This window comes from Ambystoma mexicanum, chromosome 1q (genome assembly GCF_040938575.1).
Source record: "Ambystoma mexicanum isolate Mex_15411 chromosome 1q, UKY_AmexF1_1, whole genome shotgun sequence".
Lineage (NCBI taxonomy): Eukaryota > Metazoa > Chordata > Amphibia > Caudata > Ambystomatidae > Ambystoma > Ambystoma mexicanum.
Genome location: NC_090922.1, coordinates 1,114,519,151 through 1,114,540,168, shown reverse-complemented (window position 1 = coordinate 1,114,540,168; position 21,018 = coordinate 1,114,519,151). Strand labels below are relative to the sequence as shown.

General features: G+C 45.6%; 1 protein-coding gene across 4 annotated transcripts in view; it reads right to left on the bottom strand.

Annotated features, from left to right (window-relative positions):
- WDR47 (WD repeat domain 47) overlaps window positions 1-21,018 on the bottom strand; it is a 1,275,124-nt gene that overhangs the window by 983,276 nt on the left and 270,830 nt on the right. For all 4 annotated transcript variants that reach the window (XM_069641848.1, XM_069641845.1, XM_069641847.1 and 1 more), the window contains exons 2-3: window positions 17,395-17,561; window positions 15,820-15,903 (exon numbers count right to left, since the gene is read on the bottom strand). In XM_069641848.1, the coding sequence (XP_069497949.1) occupies window positions 15,820-15,903; window positions 17,395-17,552 (242 nt within the window). In that variant the 5' untranslated portion in view covers window positions 17,553-17,561. The remainder of the gene's footprint in view (window positions 1-15,819; window positions 15,904-17,394; window positions 17,562-21,018) is intronic.

The window sequence follows — 21,018 nt, the reverse complement described above, 5'->3', positions numbered from 1 at the left end:
GGGATACTCGACTCAGTCATGCAGTGACAGTTTGCATGTGAACAAGCACTCGCAGCGGCTGCATTTGCAATTGAGAAAAGTTCCACGATTGTCATGGGGTGCTCTGTTACCTTGTTTGTGGAACATTCACTATTTGTCATTTTGGAAAGGTCTAAATCGACCTTGACACCTCAGAGATACTCTGCATATGAGATTATAATATCCAAACCTCATATTCACATAGTAAGGTGTAGGGCGGTGAATCCCGCCACATTTTTAACAGTGGAATCCACTGATGATGACCTGAAAACACATGACTGTGCTACATACGAGGGTGAAGAGGAGGGTAAATCTAAAGCTAGAAGGAGAGATACTATATGTTGATGGATCATCAACAATTGACCAGGAGACGGAGCAGAGGCATACAGGGGCGGCAGTGGTGTGTGGTAAAGGGGAGGGGGAGCATGAAGTTCTGATCATGAAAAGATTATCTATGTACTATTCAGCTCAGGCAGCGGAACTTGTCGCTTTCATTGAGGCATTGAGAGCCTCCCAAGTGCAGTGTGTCACTATCTACTCAGACTTGGCATATATCACGACAACAGTGCATGCAGGTCTGTCTCGGTTGTCACGACAACAGTGCATGCAGGTCTGTCTCGGTGGAAGAAGAGAGGATTTTGGAGGGCAGATGGCTCTCCAGTGCAGCAAGCAAGGCTGTTGGAGAACTGATTGAAGCCTTGTCACGGCCCTCCCCTGTGGCAGTGGTCAAATGTGCTGCCCATACTAATACCACGGATGAAATCTATAAGAGTAACGCGGCTGCAGACCAGACGGACAAGTTGGCAGCCTATCTCCCAGATACAATGTTACCAGAGTGTATAGTGACCACCTCTGTAGAAAGCGAGACCACAGTTCCATACACAGCATTGCCCATATTACAGATTATAGAGTTGCAAGGGAAAGCACCTGAGGAGAAAAAGGAGCTAGGGTTGCGCAGGGGATGCAAACAGTCTCCCACTGATCTATTGTGGAGATAGGAGAGTTCTGGGAAGGTGGGGATGCCCAAGAATTACACTTGGTGGCATTTGAGCAAATACATTTCCCTCCCACAGCTCCAAAAATAGTGTGGCAGATATTCAGGAGGACTGGTTTGTACCACTCCTCTAGGAGAGCATTTCGGAAAAAGCAATACACTGCCTGACATATCAAAGTTGCAGCACAGGGATGACATTACGGACATTAAGAGGTACATTACCTCGCCCTATGGGGCCATTCCGTGAACTGCATATAGATTATGCAGATATGGGCAAAAGGAGCAATGGATATAGGTACCTTACTGTGGTGGTTTGCCCCTTTTCAGATGGGTGGAGACAGGCCCATGTGCACACTCAGATGCGAAGTGTGCAGCACGGTTCCTGGTCAGGGAGGCGTTTGTGAGGTATTGAGATCAGATAATGGCACACATTTCATAAATGCGCTATTTCAGCATGTCACAGCGCTATTGGGCGTAAAACACAATGTGCTCAATTTACCACTCTCAGGCTAATGACTTTGTGGAGAGGATCAATGGACTTTTGAAAAGTAAACTGTCAAAATTGTGTTCCACGTTAAAGAAAAACTGGGTACACTGGTTGCCCTTGGTCCTCTTCAGTTTACGCACACAGCTTAGTAAGGACCACCATTTGACACCACATGAAATAGTCACAGGCAGGCGCATGCAAACCCCCATATCCTCTGTGAGGAAAGCGTCAGATGCACATCAAGCAGTCACAGTACCAGGAGAGGAATTTTGGGAATATTTAACAGCACTAACACGTGCTATCAAATATATCTCTCAACAGATTGCGCCACCCAGGAGCGAAGGACAGGATAACTGGAAGGGACAGCAACTGCAAACTTATCTGTCACAACTGGACCATTATTGCCTGGGGAGCTGATCTACGTAAAAAACGTTGTGCGTCGATGGAACAATCCCAGGTTAAGGTCCATATGAGGTGGTGTTCTCTATGCCTCTCGCCGTCCGTGTGAAGGAGTTAAGATATTGGGTGCATCTCTCGGATGTCCGAAGAGCACCTGAGACAAGGCAAAGCTCAATCAACAGAGTAAGGACATAATCAAAGAAGAAGTTTTATTAAGGGGTGCATGCTGGGGTGGTGTGCAGTGGCACATGCCCGATTTTTCTTTTTTCTTTCTTTTCTTTTTTCATTTTGTATCTTTTTTCAATTTTTAGATTTTTCAAATTTTGAAGGTCCAGAACCCGGTTGGTCCTGGTGGGAAAAGGGTCTCTACCTCTCACTCCCTCTCCCTGACACTCCCTCTCCCTCTCTCCCCTTTCTCTCCCTCTTTCCCTTTCTCCCCCTCTCTCTGCCTCTCCCCCGCTCTCTCTGCCTCTCCCCCGCTCTCTCTGCCTCTCCCCCGCTCTCTCTGCCTCTCCCCCGCCCTCTCTGCCTCTCCCCCGCCCTCTCTGCCTCTCCCCCGCCCTCTCTGCCTCTCCCCCGCCCTCTCGCCCTCTCTCCCTCTCTCTCGCCCCCTCTCCCTCTCTCTCGCCCCCTCTGCCTCCCTCTCGCCCTCTGCCTCCCTCTCGCCCTCTGCCTCCCTCTCGCCCTCTGCCTCCCTCTCGCCCTCTGTCTTTCTCTCTTTCTAGATAACGTTTGTTCTCCTCTCCAGGGACAAGCAAGGATGCCTGACCGACATGTTCAAACCTCTCTGTTATGTAGGGATAAGGTTAAAATTATCATCATTTGTTCTAGGAATTCTGCATTATGTTTTTTTTAGTATTATATTGTTTTGTATGACACTGATTGTGGTTGTTGGAGTGTATGAAAGTAGGTCTTTTATATTGGGTGGCCATTCAAAGGGTGGGATGGACAGTTGGAAAATAATACTAGTATGAATATGTCTATGATGAAAAAGAAAAGAAATTCTCACTTTTTGCCGGCCTCCACTACAGGTTTTCTTAGACGAATAAAACGGGAAGTACGAATGACGAATGATTTATATAAGGGGTTGGGCTTTGACGCCATTTCTGACATTGAGTACTCAGAATCGTCCAACAGTCCAACAGTTGGTACTTCGATATGCGTACTGCAGAAAGAAATGTGATTAATGAAAGTTGTTACGTGTGTGCACTTATCCCGCACGCAACAGGGGCTCCTAAGGTTTTAGTTCCACATCCAGTCTCAATTACAGACGCACAATGCCCGATACATCTTGCACTATGTAGGATAAAGGACACATTCCAGGCACACAGCTGCAGTTGAGAAACATTAATCTAGAACCATCACTATGCAATGCCAATACGAAATACAGCAAGTGTCTACAAGTACCATATTTTTCCTTGGGAGGTAATCACATGTCAATGAGAAATGGTAGGGCACCACAGTGACGTGCCCGGCAGATGGACTGATCGAGTACAGCAAAGAAACAATAGCCCAAGTAGAGACTATTTGTGCGCAAATATGGTCCCAATACATCACAAGGCTGACATGGATTGCAACAATGGAGAAGCCAGTGTGAATACATAGAGACATGGACTATGAAATTGCAATGAAGGAACAGTTCCTGTTGGCACACACACACAGTGCAACCACACTCTTGTGATCCCTGATATTACGAAAGGTACGGCAGCAGTGATGAATTACTACTGGGTTTGTGGCCGACAAGCCTACTTGCACCTCCCACCATCCGGCAGGGACAAGTGTTCACTGGCCACCCTGCACTCAGTGCTACTAGTAATCCCGGAAGAATGCCTGAAGGGAGAAGAAATACCAGTCAAGGTGCCAACTGCCACTCCAGCACCTAAAGAAGCAGAAAGAAACTTGCAAATCACACAAGAATTAGGTATGCTGCCAGAAAAAGGACGAGTTCAACAGCTGGGAAGAAAGAAGAGATCGAACTGTCTCAAAAGACTGTTCCGCACTGCTCAGAGGAATACCTGACGAGTATCGACTTTTTAGCTCAGCATCGACTTTTTCATATTTTTTGGCTACTGGGGTACAAACATCTGTGAATGCCAAGTGGCTGCAGATAGGCCGATGGGAGCTAGTCCAGCAGGCCAATGACACAGCGAATGGGTTCAACGCCATCAAAATAGAGCTCTGTTCATTGAGACTCATGATGATGCAGAACGCTACATGCTGTATTTGCTAACGGCCATAGAAGGAGTGTGTAAAAAGTTGGGAAGCAACTGCTGCACTTTTTACCCGCGGAGGATGCTGAGAATAGGTCATTATCCCACATCATTGAGGCGGTGCACAATCTAGTTGTTCAAATGAAGAAAGAAGGTGGAGTTCAGAACACAGATTGGCTATTGCTTGCCTTTTATTGGGTCCCATAATAGCTGGGGGCAGCAGTAAAAATACTGGTGCCTGTTATCGTATTCTTCTTGGTCCTCTTCTGCACGTGCCAATTAGGTCTCCGATGTTGTGTCAATATAGTTCCCAATAGTGCAAAGATGATGGTATCAATTGGGGGATCTAAAACACCTTGCCATACAATAAACAGCAAAACTCAAACTAATATTTCTGGGGTTATAGATATGTCGGGTGGGGATGAGTTTGTTACTTTAGAAGTAACGAAAGGGGGGAATGTTGGGAAGGAACTAGGGTACTTTCGCCCCCCCCGCCCCCGAGCGCTTTAGAATTAAGCAAGACCTCTTTTAGGTGCTATAGGCACTGGGAAGGCTCTATCATGCAGATATAATCACATACACAGACATGGGCAGGCACTGAATAAGGACATGGGCAGACACTGAAGAAGGCAGTTACTGTTTAAATATAAGGCGCAATTAACTCTTAGCTGAATACATTTGTAAATGTCAGATCCTATGCATTTGTAAAAATCTTAGCACGATAAATGCAAACTCCCCCCACCCCCTCCCTCCTTCCCAAGAATGTTGCCTGTGCTAAAAATTGACTACAGGCATTGCTGTGATGTTCGCTAGCTAGCTCTGGCAGAGCACATGACTCACCAGCTGTTTACTGTCCGTCAAAAGTCTATGCAGGCTAAGAATAGGGGTTTTTACATGCTCGGTGCACAAAATGAAAATGGGACAAATTAGCATTAAGGGTTCGGGAAACCTACAGGGCCCAGCAAAACAGGAGTAGAATGAGTGAAATATGGACAGAATTAATGAAAATTAGTTATACACATTTTTTGTTTTTCCTGGGGCTAGGCCTCAAGGTTTGTAAAAGTCTGCAGGGTTGCAGTGTGTTTCTATGTAAGGTAGCAAAATGTAGAGCTGCATGTTCTGACGGAAACCACTGACAAAGAAAGGAGGGCTCTGGAGAATCCCTTGTATGGAAGCATGATGGACTGGGACGAAGTCCGGGCCTGTATCCAGTGACGCAATTACAGCAAGATAGGCCTATACAACCTCCTGCCTGGGACCACTGTGGCAGGAGAAAGGAACGGAAGAGGGACAGGAGAAGACCTTTCAGGCCGCAGAGTTCTTTGCTACCATCCTCATTTTTGTAAGATTAAACTCGTTATTCTTACAAGATAGACTTTTGGCCTTATTTCCCTAGAGGGGTGTATTTATTCTGGTGTGAGCGTAATTAGGGACACCCTTACAGAGCATTAAGGCTGCAGGCTCGCAGACATGGGTGAACGGTGCTCCTGCTGCCTGACAGTGCTGTACATCAAGCCAATGCTGAATCCAAGCATGCACAGATTTGCAGGGCTCCACCGTCATTGCCTCATGCGTGCCCCTCCACAATGATTCCTACAACAAAGTTATCTATGCTGGTCTCCTGGGCAGTTGCTGGGCTAAAGCCCTCCTATTTTTTATTTTGCTATATAGTTTGGACACAAACTTTTAGCATATTTGAGGTGAGTGGTGCGGATATCGGGGAGTGTTTAGAGGCTGTTTTGTTCAGCAGGCGAGACATAGATTGATGTCAAGCAATTCTGGATTAGCTTGTTGGAATCAGTTTCATTATGATTTCCCAGAATTGCATTGTTCTAAAGAAGAGTGGAAAAGAGTGTCTGCTTGTGATCTGTTCCCATCTTTCACCTATTTCTTGGTAGGCTTGTTCTTGCAGGAGCATGTTAGCAAAGATTCTCTGTGTTTCATCCAAGGAGGTACATTCCATAAAGAGGTGGAAGAGAGTTTCAGTTACAGTGTTCTTTTTGCAGAATCTGCATTGGTTCTCTTCTCTAGGGATTTGACCAGCGCGAGCAAGATATTCTCTGGTTGGCAGGATGTTCAATCTGAATCACAGGAAGGTGTCTCGAATGCGCTTGCAAGGGAATTTTGTTAGGTATTTTCGTGGCTCGTTGAGGGCTCTTGTCTCGTAGTGTGTAAAGTGAGAAAGTTTATATTTACTCTTGCTCTCACAAGTCTGAATCCAGTCTAGTTCTCAGAGTTGTTTTTTAGCTTTCTGAGGACGGTTTGTCATCATTTCATCACTTATTTCATAATGGTTCATGGTGAGTTGGCAATATTCTTTCCATCTTGCAACGGTTAGGTTATCAGCAGTTGTGGAAGTATTTTTAAGAAGTTTGATTGAGGGAATGTTATCTTCAGAGATGGTTTTTCTGTAGGGTGAAAGCCCTCCTATTGTCATTACTGGAATTGTGATCATTAGAACGTTGTGAAATTTGAAAATATTTGGTATTCTTTAGCAAATTGTCAATTATAGTAGCAGATCTGGTTAAACACAAAATGACAGGGATGGATTACTCAACCAAGGCAATCGCTAGATGACTTCTTGCCAGGCTTATTTAACATAGTCGGTGGTGGCCTGGGTCCTCCATCGTTTCCCCAAACTGAGTCCCACCCTCGATCCATACACTTGTCAGCAAATCCCAGCTGGTGCACATTTAATACTCATACCAACTTTGCATTTAGAAGGGATTCCTACTTTGTGTTCATCTAACCCACCAGCAGGCTATTCCGCAAGTGCAGAATCCTCCTGATTGTCCAGGACAGAAACCTACCATTGAGCCTCCCTTCTATCGTCGACCTCTATTGCTTCGGTACCCAAAACATTGTTAATTTGCTCTATCATTCCAAGAATGGTGCTCAGTATGGACCTCTGATCCACAAAAAAGGGTTTCGGGCAGCCCCATATGTGCCCAATCCCCATTATCACAACACCAATTAGGGTGCAGATTATTGTGCAAGGAATCAGCTCTGCCCTTTTGGCGTATCCACATCAGTGGTAGGTCTGCTTGGCTTGGTGGTGGTGTGGAACTGGAAAGTCTTCCACCATCAGCAAGGGTCCACAGACTACCCTCAACTAGACTCCAAGGTACACTGCCACCTTCCTCCAGTCAGGGTACCTCAGCATTGCCCAAAATGAACCATGCCTGGAATCTGTTGCAGATCGCTGCCTGGGCAGAAGCCCCCTCCGCATCACCCTCTGCATAGGATCTGCCAAGCCAAGCGCCGTGGCCCCACAGTAGTGTCTAAGCTGCAGGGACAGCGCATCACCGGCTCCCCTCCATCCAGAGCCCTTCAAGATTCACGGAACAGCCTACTTACACCGCCGTGTGGGACCCGTTCCAGCTGCTCGCCAAGGCTCTCGTGAGTGCACAGCCCTCCATTGTCCACGCCAAGCCACCACGAAGCGGATGCAACCTAAAATGGCCGCTGCCCAACAAGCCTACATTTTGTTTACTCTGGTTGCCTAGCAACCTGATCGAGTAAGGCTACTTAGCCAATCCTCTGCGACTGGAGGTGGAAGCCGGCCTAATTGACGAAGGCCACCCCTGTCCGTGCCTGTCAGTGACGGCAGGCCGTGGCCCGCTCTCTCTGCCCCTCACCCGCCGAATGGCCACGCACAACTCCTATGCAGATCTTATGAACTCAGAGCCTGCACTGCTGCACGTAAGATGCACACCGTAGCACCGCGCCTGCAGGTAACATTCCTGTACCTCATATACATGCCACGGCTCTAAGGGCCTTGTCTGCAGCTGTCTGCAGATTAAGATACACAATCCCTGATAGACATCTAGTCCCCATGGTACATTTTGAATCGATACGCCTTTCACATCCAAATCACAAGATGATTTCTGCCCATTGCTAAGTCCACGGAGCAAACGTCACGCCCTCTAGCCTAAAAGAGAGTTCCCCTCTAAGATCACTAAAGATACAGTTTAACTATACTCATTACTGATTGACTCGACTCTTGCCGCGTTATAGCCGCGTAAGCCCACATGCAATACCTGATTGTTTTATTGTCATCGCCCCTCTGCCACATTTGCCCATGTGCAATATATATTTGTCTTGCATTATGTCACATTGCAGGCCTACCAGCCTATGTGTAAAACAGACTGTCTGTATGATGACATACTATAGTTGCAATAGCCTAATCGCAACACCTGCTTGACTAAACTATTGCTGCTTCTTAGTCATACTTGCCTTTTTACAATATAGATTGTAACTGGCAGTGTTCGAATTACAGCCACACCACCACAGGTGCACTGGCCTACATGCTATAACTGATCAGCTCACGGCTATATTGTTAAACTGCAATTACGCTATTATGTTTACTTGAAGTTATCCTATCCTGTGATGCTTGCAACCAGCCTATCCTGTGATAATTACAATTAGCCTATCCTGTGATAGTTGAAATTAACCTATTTTGTGTTACTTGCCATTAGCCTATTCTGTGATAGTTGAAATTAGCCTAGCCCATGACAACCTGAGCAGCCTACTTTTGTGATAAGTTTGACCACACCTCACCGAAACCTGGCTGCACCAGGCAGCCGGCCTATCCTTGTCCCTCGCCATACCTGATGGTTACTCTATACTAAGGAATGATAGAGCTTCTGGCAAAGGAGGAGGAGTGGCCTTTAATCGCCAAACCTTCCCGTGGCCTCAGAGCCACTTCCTCGCCTAGTCTGTGTGCCACCAAACTCCTTTCAGTTAAGCTCCAACTCTCTGCTGCTCAAACCATCCTTTTGCACCTTATCTACAGAGATCCTGGACAAATCTCATCCTTCGAGGAAGAGATTTCCGACCTCCTGACTACCAATACTAAATCAGGTTCTCAAATGATCCTAATGGGGGACCTAAATCTATGCCTTGGCGACCCCAACGATCCCAATGCACTCTCCTTGGAAAACACTATCTCCCGACTTGGGTTCAAGCACAGGGTTTCAGGTCCAACTCACAAAGGCAGAACGTTGGACTGGCTAGCAGATCACAACTGCTCTACTACCATCCTCACAAATGAACCAATTGCCTGGTCAGACCACCACGTCATCTCCTTCTCCATCCTAGGTGAAACAATGCCTATTAAGGCCCCAGCAATCATCCCACAAACCCTATCTAGGAACAACCGCAACATCACTCTGCAAAATCTACGCCCCCAATTCATAATATCCTGACCCCTGCGAATTACACCAACTTAGAAGTGGACAAACTCGCTGACCTTTACAACAAAACCCTTGAATCAGCCATAGACATAATCGCACCGTTCAAACTATCTAAAGCTAAAACAGAAGCCCACCTGAATAAATGGTTTACCCCAGAGTAAACGCCAAACGTATGGCGCAAACTACCTGGAGAAAAACTCCCAACAGAACTTGTTTCACAGTTGCATCCTCTACATACAAAACCGCTCTCCCCAGAGCCAGAAAAGAGACTTACGACACTAGAATTGACAACGCAAAATCAAGAACAAAGGAGCTCTTCACTATCCTAAGGGAACTAGAGTCCCCCTCACCACCCTCAGAAACCTGCATGAAAGATGCAGACTGGTGCGAGAGAATCCAGAACGCTTTGGCAGACAAAATCACCATGCTACAATCTAAAATTGAACTGAAAAAAATCCACCCTAGGCCTAAGAGCAAACCATCTACCACTATATAGTAAAACTTCCACTTGACCACCCTTCTCCTTCACCCCTGTCTCAACGACTGAAGTGGAAAGCATCATAAAAGGCCTCAACCTTCCAGATGCCAAGGGGACTCATGCCCAGCTACCACCATCCAGGAAGGCGCCAACGATCTGGCCCCGTTCATTACAACCCTAATCAACGTCTCCTTCAAATCTAGCTCAGTCCCTAAGAGCCTCAAGGAGGCGTGGGTCATGCCTCTAAGAAAACCGACTCTAGATCCGAACATCCCCACTAATTTTAGGCCCATCACCACAGTACCTTATATCCTGAAGATCCTAGACAGAGTGGCTTATCTGAAAATCCAGGAGCACTTGGAGGAAAACAACCTCCTTGGCCTGAGACAATCTGGTTTTAGGCCAAGGCACGGAACAGAGACAGCCCTTCTGGACCTAAAAATCCAGATGGACGAGGCAAAGGACAAGGGAAATCTAGCAATACTCCTTCTGCTCGACCTCTCGGCAGCCTTTGACCTCGCAGACCATCAGATCCTCACAGAACATCTGGCAGCCTCAGCTGCTTTTTCCAGTCAGGCGACCGCACGGGTCCAATCGTTCCTAGCGGACCGAACCACACGAGTCTTCTCGCCTGGGGCCTCAGCCCTCCCCATTCCCATCCTCTGTGGCATCCCACAAGGCTCGTGCGTCTCGCTGACCTTATACAATATCTTCAAAAAGCTATTCTTCGACCGCCTGGACAACTTGGGTGTCACATATATCAATTATGCTGACGACGCCCAGGTCCTCATCCCCCTCTCAGGATTCTATGTAGAGGATTCTGCATGGATAAACAACCTCTATTTGGAAATCCAAGCTTGGATGGCAGAACATGCCCTATGCCTTAACGACGAGAAAACGGAGCTCCTTCTCGTCGGTTCCCAACCCCGGCTAAACAAACTGGACCCCCGTTACGCCTCCTTCAACACAGACAACAATCTAATCTCAGTGGCCACAGAAATCAAAACTTTAGGGGTTTACTTGGACTCCACCCTCTCACTCAAAAAACAAGTTAACGCAACAGCCTCCTCCATGGCCTATACCAACAAGCTCATTAATGCATGCAAAGCGTTCCTCTCGCCGGCCAGCTGTATCATTCTAGCCAGAGCACTTGTGCTCTCTAAAATTGACTATTGTAATACTCTCTTCATTGGTACATCAGAGCGTAACCTTAACAAATTACAAGTGCTTCAGAACAATGCCTTGAGAGCGGCCCTGAGCATCCCGCTGCATTCTCACATTTCCAGCCATAGGAAAGATGCTTATTGGCTCCCGATTAGGGACCGAATCACCTCAAGATCTCTTGTGATACTTGTGATAGTCCACAAATGCCTCTCCAATGATGCCCCAAGTACCTGGCAGTCAAGTTGAACAAACGCACATCAGCCAGACCCACCAGAACGCCATACTCTCACTGCCTCTCCATCTCTTCATTCTCCCTAAAAAAAGCGGGTGGCTCCAGCTTCCCAGTCCTTGCGGCCAAACTGTGGAACGCCTTACCCTTTAACCTTAGAGCTGAACCATCATTCTGGACGTTCAGAGCAAAAATGAAGTCCTGGCTTGCCAACAAGAGTGCCCTCACTAACTAATGCTTCTACGTCGCTTGTGTGTGTCCAGACCACTCTGTAACCCGGTCTTTAGCTCCTTATGTTATACTTGTATGTGTATATTCTTGCTGTAACATGCTCCAAGTCTCCGGCGCCCAGTTACCTCAGGGTTCGGCGCGCGGTATAAATAAATAAAGTAAACTAAACCTTTTGAATATGAGCAAAACTCAGAGGAACCAGTCATTCTTACTTGTACTCGGCCTTTACATGACAATGCCCACCTTTACTACCTCATCATGCCCACCCCAGGGCAGAAACATGAGACTTTTAGCAAGACTGTCCCGTCTCTATGAGCCTAAAACCAATTAAAAACCCACCCAATACAGCCTAATCAAACGGAATGCCACCCAAGCCTGGGAACCCTCAGACAAGCTAGGGCAGCAGGGCAGGCATAACAACCTTAACTCTGCACATGTCTCCAGTCAGTAAACTCCCTTGAGTATGAGCAAACAGATAACTAAACATTCCCCCACCCTCAAACTTAATAACACGACAACCTTATCTGGAGCACTCATTAATGCTAGATCAGTCGCGGCACATGCCACTGAAATTGCAGACATTCAAACCAATGGGGACTTGGACCGGCTTGCAATAACTGAAACCTGGCTTCATGAGGCAGCAGGACCTGCCCTTATGCTAGCCATACCCGATAGCTACCATAAACTCAGAGCTGACAGACCTAATGCCAGAGGTGGCGGCCTAGCTATCATATCTAAAACTAACCTATCCATTAGACTAGCCTCCACACCACCATGCCAATCATGTGAGATACTCACAGCCAAACTTTCCTTATCCAGTAACCGTACCTTAACTATCCATTTGGCATACAGACCTCCGGGTCCACTGGGAACCTTCGAGGAGGACCTAACTAGCCTTCTAACCCATAACATAAAAGTCTCCTCACAGATCTTATTGATGGGGGACTTTAACCTAGGCTTTAACGACCTTGATAATAAACATGCCCAATCAGTAGCAGCCTTACTGACCGATCATGGGCTTACACAAAAAGTCCTTACCCCTACCCACCTTAAAGGAAGGACTCTCGATTGGGTGGCTGATCTGAATTGCTATTACTAACATTGCCCCACAATCCTGCACTGCCCCCATCTAATCACCTTCTCCTCCACACTAGATTTCCTCAGCCCTAAAACCATTGTTATGGCACCACCACTCCCAACCAGAAGTAAAAAGGATATCACAGCGGAAAAACTACTCCCGCTTCTCCTTCCCTCCATCAATAACCTAGCCAGCAATACAGACCCTAACCTACTAGTGGAGGTCTTCAACAACTCCATGACTAAGGCACTGGACATTATTGCACCTATCGAACTTTGTAAAGGCAGACAGAAATCACACCTCAATGACTGGTTTACGCCCCAATTTAAAGAATTAAGACTCCAAAAAAGAAAGCTCCAATCCATTTGGCGCCACTCTCCCACTGATGAAAACAAAGCTAAGCTAACGGACCACTCAAAACTCTACAGAAAAGAAATTAGCACAAAATAAATACCTTCAACGATAGAATTTCAAAAACCAAGTCTAATACCAAGGAACTATTCCCCATCCTTCGGGAAATGGAAGCACCGAACTCTCCCGTTGACAACATCCCGAAAGATAAGCAATGGTGCACTGACATACAAAATGCTCTGTCAAATAAAATTGCTTCCCTCCAACTAAAAATAGGTAATAAAAAGGCCTCACTGCTCCCATCTGAGCAGCAACCCCCCATCCAACCTACATCTGACAGAACCACCTTACCTTTCAGATTTACTAAAATCTCTAGCCTCGAAACAGAGAAAATCATACTCTCCCTAAAACCTTCAAACTGCAAGGTAGACAGCTGCCCGGCCCAAATCATAAAGGACGCAGCTAGAAACTTAGCCCCTTTCATTTCTAAGCTTATTAACGCTTCCTTCAAGACTAACACAATGCCGAATAACCTTAATCAATCCTGGGTTCTCCCACTGCTTAAAAAACCAAACACTAGACCCTTCTATCCCTACCAACTACAGACCCATTACTACAGTCCCCTTCCTACTCAAAATAATCGACAGAGTAGTCCATCTTCAAATTCAGGACTACCTTGAAGTCAACCACCTTTTAGGATCGTGTCAATTCGGCTTCCACCCTTTACATGGAATGGAAATAGCCTTAATATACCCTAAACCTCAAATCGAGAGCTGAAGGACAATGGGAAAATGGCTATGCTACTCCTCCTTGACCTATCTGCTGCCTTCGACCTGGTGGATCACGCAGTCTTGTGCAATCACCTCAGGTCGACTGCCCATTTCTCAAGTGATGCCATAACCTGGGTCCAGTCCTTTCTAGCAAACCGCACGATGAAAGTCTTTTCCCTCTCAGCCTCCGCTGACCCTAAACAAACATCCTGCAGCGTACCTCAAGGTTCCTGCGTCTCACCTACTATGTATAATATCTTTACCAAGCCCCTGTTCGATAAGGTGGACAGACTGGGTGTCGCCTACACAAATTATGCAGATGACACCCAGATCCTCATTCCCCTTTCGGGCAACTTTCTAGAGGACACAGCCTTGGTAAACAAAATATACCTCCTAATGCAGGCATGGATGGCATCCCACGGCCTCTGCCTGAATGACGACAAAACCGAGATACTGATCTTAGGCTCAGAGGCGAACCTAAGAAAACTCAGCCCCAGTTATGCCTCTTTCAATATTGACAGTAAAAGGTGATGCCCGTAGTTAAAACCTTAGGCATCTACCTTGACTCCACATTAACCCTCAAGAAACAAGTTAACTCACTAGCATCCTCAACTGCTTACACCTGCAAACTCATCCGAGCTTGCAGACCATTTCTTTCCGAAACTAGCTACATCACTTTGACTAATGCACTTATAATGTCCAGACTGGACTATTGTAATGCTTTGTACTTAGGCGCTAACAAATACATCATTGATGAAATCCAAAGGCTACAAAACAACGCCTTAAGAGCAGCCCTGAACATCCACAACAGCGAGCACATCTCCAAATTCAGAAGAGATGTACATCGGTTAAAAATAAACAACAGGATTCTTCTTAAAACAGCCTCACTTACGTCCAAGTGCCTGAACAAGATAGCACCACCATATCTCTCAGAAAGAATAAATAGGAGAATCTCAAGATGCCCAACTAGATCTGCTAATGCCCAACTTCTACAGATTCCTAGATTCAAACGAACTACAGCTGGCGGTTCCAGTTTCCTGGTCAAAGCAGCTCTATCCTGGAATGCACTCCCATTAGACATAAGAGCCGAACAACCATACCCTAAATTCAGACGTAACATGTTAAATTGGCTACAAACAAATGACTGCTAACACCCACCCTACCTTACCTGGACGGCACTTGATACTTGTTACCCTATCTATGTTCCACTTCTATCTTGCTGCCCCATGGTAGTTCGGCTTACAGCTCGGCCACTCTCACGGTACCGGTTACCACCGTACTACCACTGTACTACCTGACTGCAACATGCAATATGTGATCTCAGCACCACTCCCTTACTGTAACCCGTAAGTGGTAGCACATTATATCTCTGTACGTTTGTACCCATTGTATTTGCTGTAACCAAGCTTTAAGTTTACTTGTCCTGCATTTGTTGTAACCAACCTTTAAGTTTTCTTGTCCTGCTGCGCCCAGCTACCTTAGGGTTCGGTGCGCATTACCAAATAAATAAACAAACAATACACTGCTGCATCCCCAAGATTACCCTAGCCCTGACTTGTTCCATGTGCCTCAACGCCTGCATGGGGTGCCTGCAGACACCATCTTGACTGTTGCCAAGGCATCAGTTGCGGTTGCAAACTCTCCATTCTACTGCAGCCTACGTTGCCCTTTCCACAGTTGCGCCATAATCTCCGACACCACTTAATTATCCCCACTTGGATCTGGTTGCTGAGTCCCAGAACTCTTCCCAAAAGTGGTCATAGGTGCCCCACAGGAGGGATCTGCACCAAAGCACCACAGAGATTCAACCTTTAAGTAACCCGGTTGGCTTCTCCTCCACACATTCTGAAACTCTGCTCATCATATGCAAGTTTGGGATTCTCAAATATTACAACTCTTGCTGCAGTCCTTCTTTGAGAAAAAATCTATGCATTTTAAAATGAGTTTTCTTTTTGCTTATTTTACTTTTCGTAACCTTTTTCGCAACTCTCCATCACTGCTCGGTTCACTCAGCAGCAGGAGTCCCATAGGTGTCTTTTGCACTCATCAGACAAAAAATGTCGGCATAATTAGTCCGCCGGCAAACATTTGAACAAGTAAAACACTGCATGGTTATTGCCAGAGTTCTTGGTAGAATATTTACTACATAAACAAAATGGCAAATGTAGAAGTGGTATTCTAAATAAAAACAAAATCCACCTGACTGTGAGATTACCTTTTCTTGTCAAATTTTTCCATGCACTCCAGAGGTTGAATAAACTGCAGAACTTCATCCCACTGTCCATCCAGGATAAGCTGTCTAAATAAAACAGAAGGAATTACTTGAATATTTTACTCATTTAGTAAAGCCTTGCTTGAATCACAATTCTTCTCAATCATCACTAGCGGGTAATTAGCTTGCTTTCAACAGATAAGAACCTTTAAAATAGAGGCTAATCTTGTGCAATGCAATGGCTAATCTCCCAAAAGCTGTAGGTAAATCCCTCTGTAACCTACGCTTGTCTGCTTAAAACAAAGAAAAGCTCTGCAGACGGCCACGCACACAGGCCTAGTTGGTATTCATGCACAATAGGATTTCAAAAGTCCATTTGAAAAATCTTGTTAGCAAAGGTATGCCAGAAAAACGCTTCCTCAAAGGACACAATGTTTACCCCATGGGACAGCGTAATTAACTTCTGATCACACATATTTCTACCCTATTAAGCTTATTGCCAATAAACATTTTAGCATGATATAGTAAGATGTAGTGTTTCTATGAAACAAGTTCAGTTTAAAAAATATTGACCCCAATTTTCAAAGAAGATACTGGTGTGATATAAGAGTGATAAAGTGCCACAATCTGTTTGCTATCACAAATACCGCAAACACATCTCATGATTCACTATAGGGAATTGAGTGCAGTAAAAGGGACTGGCTGCAGTGGCAAGGGATCTGCTGCCACCAACTCTATGCATATTTATGAGGCAGAGGGTGCAGACAACACTATTCCCCAGCAGTTCTTATGTGGGTGGAGGGTCAATAGCAACCATCCACCCAGATGGGTGCTGGGGGCGCAGTGCTGGATATCCAACAAAATATTTTTGAAATGTGAAAAATAATACATAGAAGACAGAGATTTCTATGGAGGGCCAGTGGGTGGGGACAACAAAGCCAGAGGTTTGAAAATCTCCTGTTTGCACTGAGCATTTCCCTGTATTTGGTGTACCAGTGTGCAGGCCAGGCACAGGAGAAGGGTGGCGCAGGGGAGTTCATCATGGGGTGAATAACTTCATGAATCGGAGCTGTGCTCCAAAATAAGTTACAAATGCCAGAGTAGCTGGTATGAAAATGCTGTGCGGGCCTGTCCAAAAATACACACTAACAGGTTTCAAAGAGAATAGCCAAACTGTGTTTTAACACTAAGAGATCAGCACAACATTCTACAAACTCTACTGTTTAATATGTCCAGGAATAAATATCCAGGGTGCCTACAGAAATTGCCTCTTACATTCTCACTTACCCCTAGTATGCCCCCACTGGGAACCTCAGTTCTGGCAATATCCAGATACATGGCCAAGTAAAGTTCACACAGATTAAACAGGACCACACAGCCTTTTGGGCGGATTGCCCTCATCACTGGAAGGCATTCAATACATTCTGGACATCACAATCAAACCAGGGGAGGGGCCCTTCACCAGGAATGGAAAGTTATGCATTTGGTGGAAAAAAGTAATCATGTTCATCATAAATTGATACTTGCACCTCAAATCAAGGAGTGTCTCTTGTATTTAAGAATGTATATAAGGAATACCTCAAAAAAAGCATATCATCTGAGAAAAGGCCGTTAATCACTCCGCTTTCCTTCTCCAGAGACAGCATACTGATGTGAAGTTTCTTTGAGTTCAGGAAATCCAAGATCAGCTTGGTTATCTCCACCTCCTTAACGTTTATCGTTTCCTCAGCCGTCATGGTGAAAGCCTTTAAAAAAAGAACATGAAAGCAACTTAAGTACCCTACCAGTTCAGACTAATCAGACAACTGCAAAGCATCCTCCTCTAACAGTCTTGTCCCTTAGCCTCTTTCTAAATCCGAAGAACACCAGCACCCTTAAGTCAGATGTGGAGAGTCCAAATGAAACATCAAAAGGGCACTCTTAGGGTGCATGGAGATACCAGCGGCAAGCTGAAAAGAGGGGTCTGGCTAATACTCCAAGCACAGATCCAGTTGTATCCCTGATCTAGATTACTTCGTGAAAACAGCGGGGGCGAATCTTCCCTAGGAAATGTTTACTTTTTCCATTTCAGCTACTTTTGACATAAAGCTGAACAAGGAAAACTACCCATTGGAGGCTACCAACACAATCTCCCTCCCCTTCCAATATTTCTATAAATGGCCCCCTATTACACTCTGTGAGTAAATGTAGCCAGCAAGCTAAGCCAGGGTCAATGGTTTTGAGAGATCTCCACTCAAAAACATGTGTCTAACTGGGATCAAATAGTGAATTTAAAAGCACATTTCTCCATCTATAGAGATTAAAAAGTAGTTGAACAGAAATACACATTAACATCGTTAATAGTGAGGAATTAGAGACTAGAATCTTTATAACTAACGATTTCCTACAGTGATGTGGGGGTATGAAGTCTGATGAAAGGAAGGGTGTGGGGTGACTGGGATAGAGGGTAAGAGGAGCAGAAAATCATTGGGGTACCCACACTAAAGAGGTCCCTGGAGCAGAGCCCCACCAGGAAATCCACAAAGTTCTGTGTAGGTCAGTCCAACATTGCCTACTATCCCACAGGCTCAGACTCTCGCAGCCCACTCTCCCCTGCCTTCTCTACTGGTTAATGTGTAAGGCAGCCTCTGCGGCTGCGTACCCAATGCTGCTCCCAACTCCAGGCTGAAGCAATCTTCTGCCACCTCTCAAGGTGCGTTGGCAGAGGGTGCTTCTTTTTTTCCGCTGGCCCGTTCGTGGGCCACGTCTACTCCCCTCTGCTGTGGCTTACTCAATGTTCCATTTGTTTGATGAAGTTCTCCATTCACCACAGCGGGCCCAATTGAACGTAAGCCATGCCCCCTTTGATTTCGGGGTCTCTGTCTCCTTCTGATGTTTCTTTTTTTTTTATCTGGGCAAGCCCAGGATGCTGTGGACACGCAGCTGACCGCAGGCAGGGAACACCCTGCTTCGTCCGTATCACCGGACAGGATACCTTGGGACCGAGAGTCACCCCAGCTGTGGCAGCCTCGCCTCTGGGGGGCACCCAGGCCGGGGCTGCAGGACCAGGCCGCGATCACGCGGTGATCACCACACAAAGAATACGCAGACACAAGTTGCCGCTTCCTGGGGCTCTGCTGCACTGCCGTCTCGTGCCAGCAGAGCCTCTTTAATTTACGAGTGTTGTGACACTCATTCTTAAAAGGGCACAGGCCCACACTTAAAAGGGCGACCCACAACAGGCGCTGTTGCAGACTAGAGTGGGATTGGAGCACTGAGATGGTGGTCCTGCATGACTGGCAAGCTGGGGCGGGACCCTGAACTCCACTTGCCACAGGTAGGCCTCACTCGTGCCAGCATTTGTTTGTATTTTTAAATGTGATGCAATACTCACAATTATTACCTTGATGTCATTATTGTGATCCCTGATTTAATGCATACTTCCCCTGGGGATAAACGTGGATTTCCTTAATGATCACTAAGTTTCGTGAGCCAACTAATTTCACATGTCTCTTATTTCTGTGTAATCGCCAGAGGTATCTTCTTTATGTTGCATAATCTCATTTATACTGTGCGTTTCTTTGCACATGTTTTCTTTTGACAACTAGAAGTATGGCAACACTTACACGTGTAATAGTTGTCAACGTCTAGTTAACGCACTGCTCTTGTATTGGGTTTAGCAGCCAAGGTATTGTTGCTTGTTTGGTAGGACGGCCCTGCCCATATTTTTATAATACAGTTGAATGGATCACATATGGCTACATCTTCTAAAATAACTGTGCACGTCCTGTTTGTGTCCAGGATTATACATAGAAGTGGATTCCTCCTCTGGATACAGAGTTTGGGGTCTGTTTTCCTACTGTGGGTGGTTATATAACTCTGTGAATTGGTAGTCTACTCCCCACTACAGCGCTACATTTTTCACAGCACCCAACATCAATCACCCAATCCATCCTCATGAAGTGGCTAAAATGGTTTGGTTCTTGAGGGATTGAGAGGATTCTGTCCTCCCCCCTTCCTGCTTTTTTCTTTTGTGTTCACCAAATCCATGTTTTCACTGCTAGCTCTTGGCTCTGGCACTTCTGTCAGTTGGCCTACCACCCCCAGATTGGTATCCTTGTTTATGTGAGGGAGCATTCAAAATGTTGTAGGGCAATTAACCCTCCATATGTCAGTGGCCTGCTTGACCACATTTAGAGTCAATCACACCACCATGCACTGAGTATTGTAGTACCACTCAAGTAATGAACTAGAAACTGACTTTAGAGACTATTGTCCGGCATCATAGATAGGGGTTTATTCCCCCTTTTCCTGATCCACTACCAATGATTACTCCCTCATCCCTGGTACCACAGCCAGTTGCTCCTTAAAACCCACTTGTACCCACTAATTATTTTTTTGTTCAACTGTTCTTTGGCTCTTCCGGTTTTCTTTCCCGTCCCCCACCCCTCACAGATCACAGTCAGACTTGACCTGGGTGGGGTCACAAGGCACTATTCAGATAAACCTTGCAATGTAAGACTACTACACGGGTGATGGGCAAAGGATAAATGCGTATTAACATAACTGTAGAACACTATTGTGAAGTCTCTTAGAACTAGATGCAGCCCTACAGAGAAGGGATGCATCAATACTCCCCAAAAATTAAAATGGGGAGCACATATACTTCCAACAAAAAAATAGAAAAAAAGGCATGTAGAAACTGACACCCCTGCTTTCACCCTCACAGCTCCATGGATATGTTTGGACCAGTAGTGCTCATTGTACCACGGGAAGAAACTACTACTATTATTACTGCCTGATCGGAAGAAGTAAAAATGTATCTTTTAATGTGCATCAATAACTAGGTGCAAAGAAATACATATTACAAAAACCCATCCGTTTTTTTGTTAAAACAGATTTTTACTAGCTTATAAAATACTCCTGTTGGGAATTGAAATTACATTTTGACTCCCTAAACAATAAATGTACTCCCAACTTTAAAAAAAATAGGGCGTAAAATACCCCCACTTCCAAATCAAATCTTATCTGGAGCACTGACTAGATGGATTACCATATTATTGGTCCACCAATGTAAACTCTTACCTGAATTTTTTATTTCTTTATTATATAACGCGCAAACAGCCCAAGGGCATTGAGGCGCTGTTACTTGCAAGAGCTTAGTTACAGAGGTACAGGCGTGGTAGCAGTTGTTGGCATATTATAAACTGATACAGCCATAGT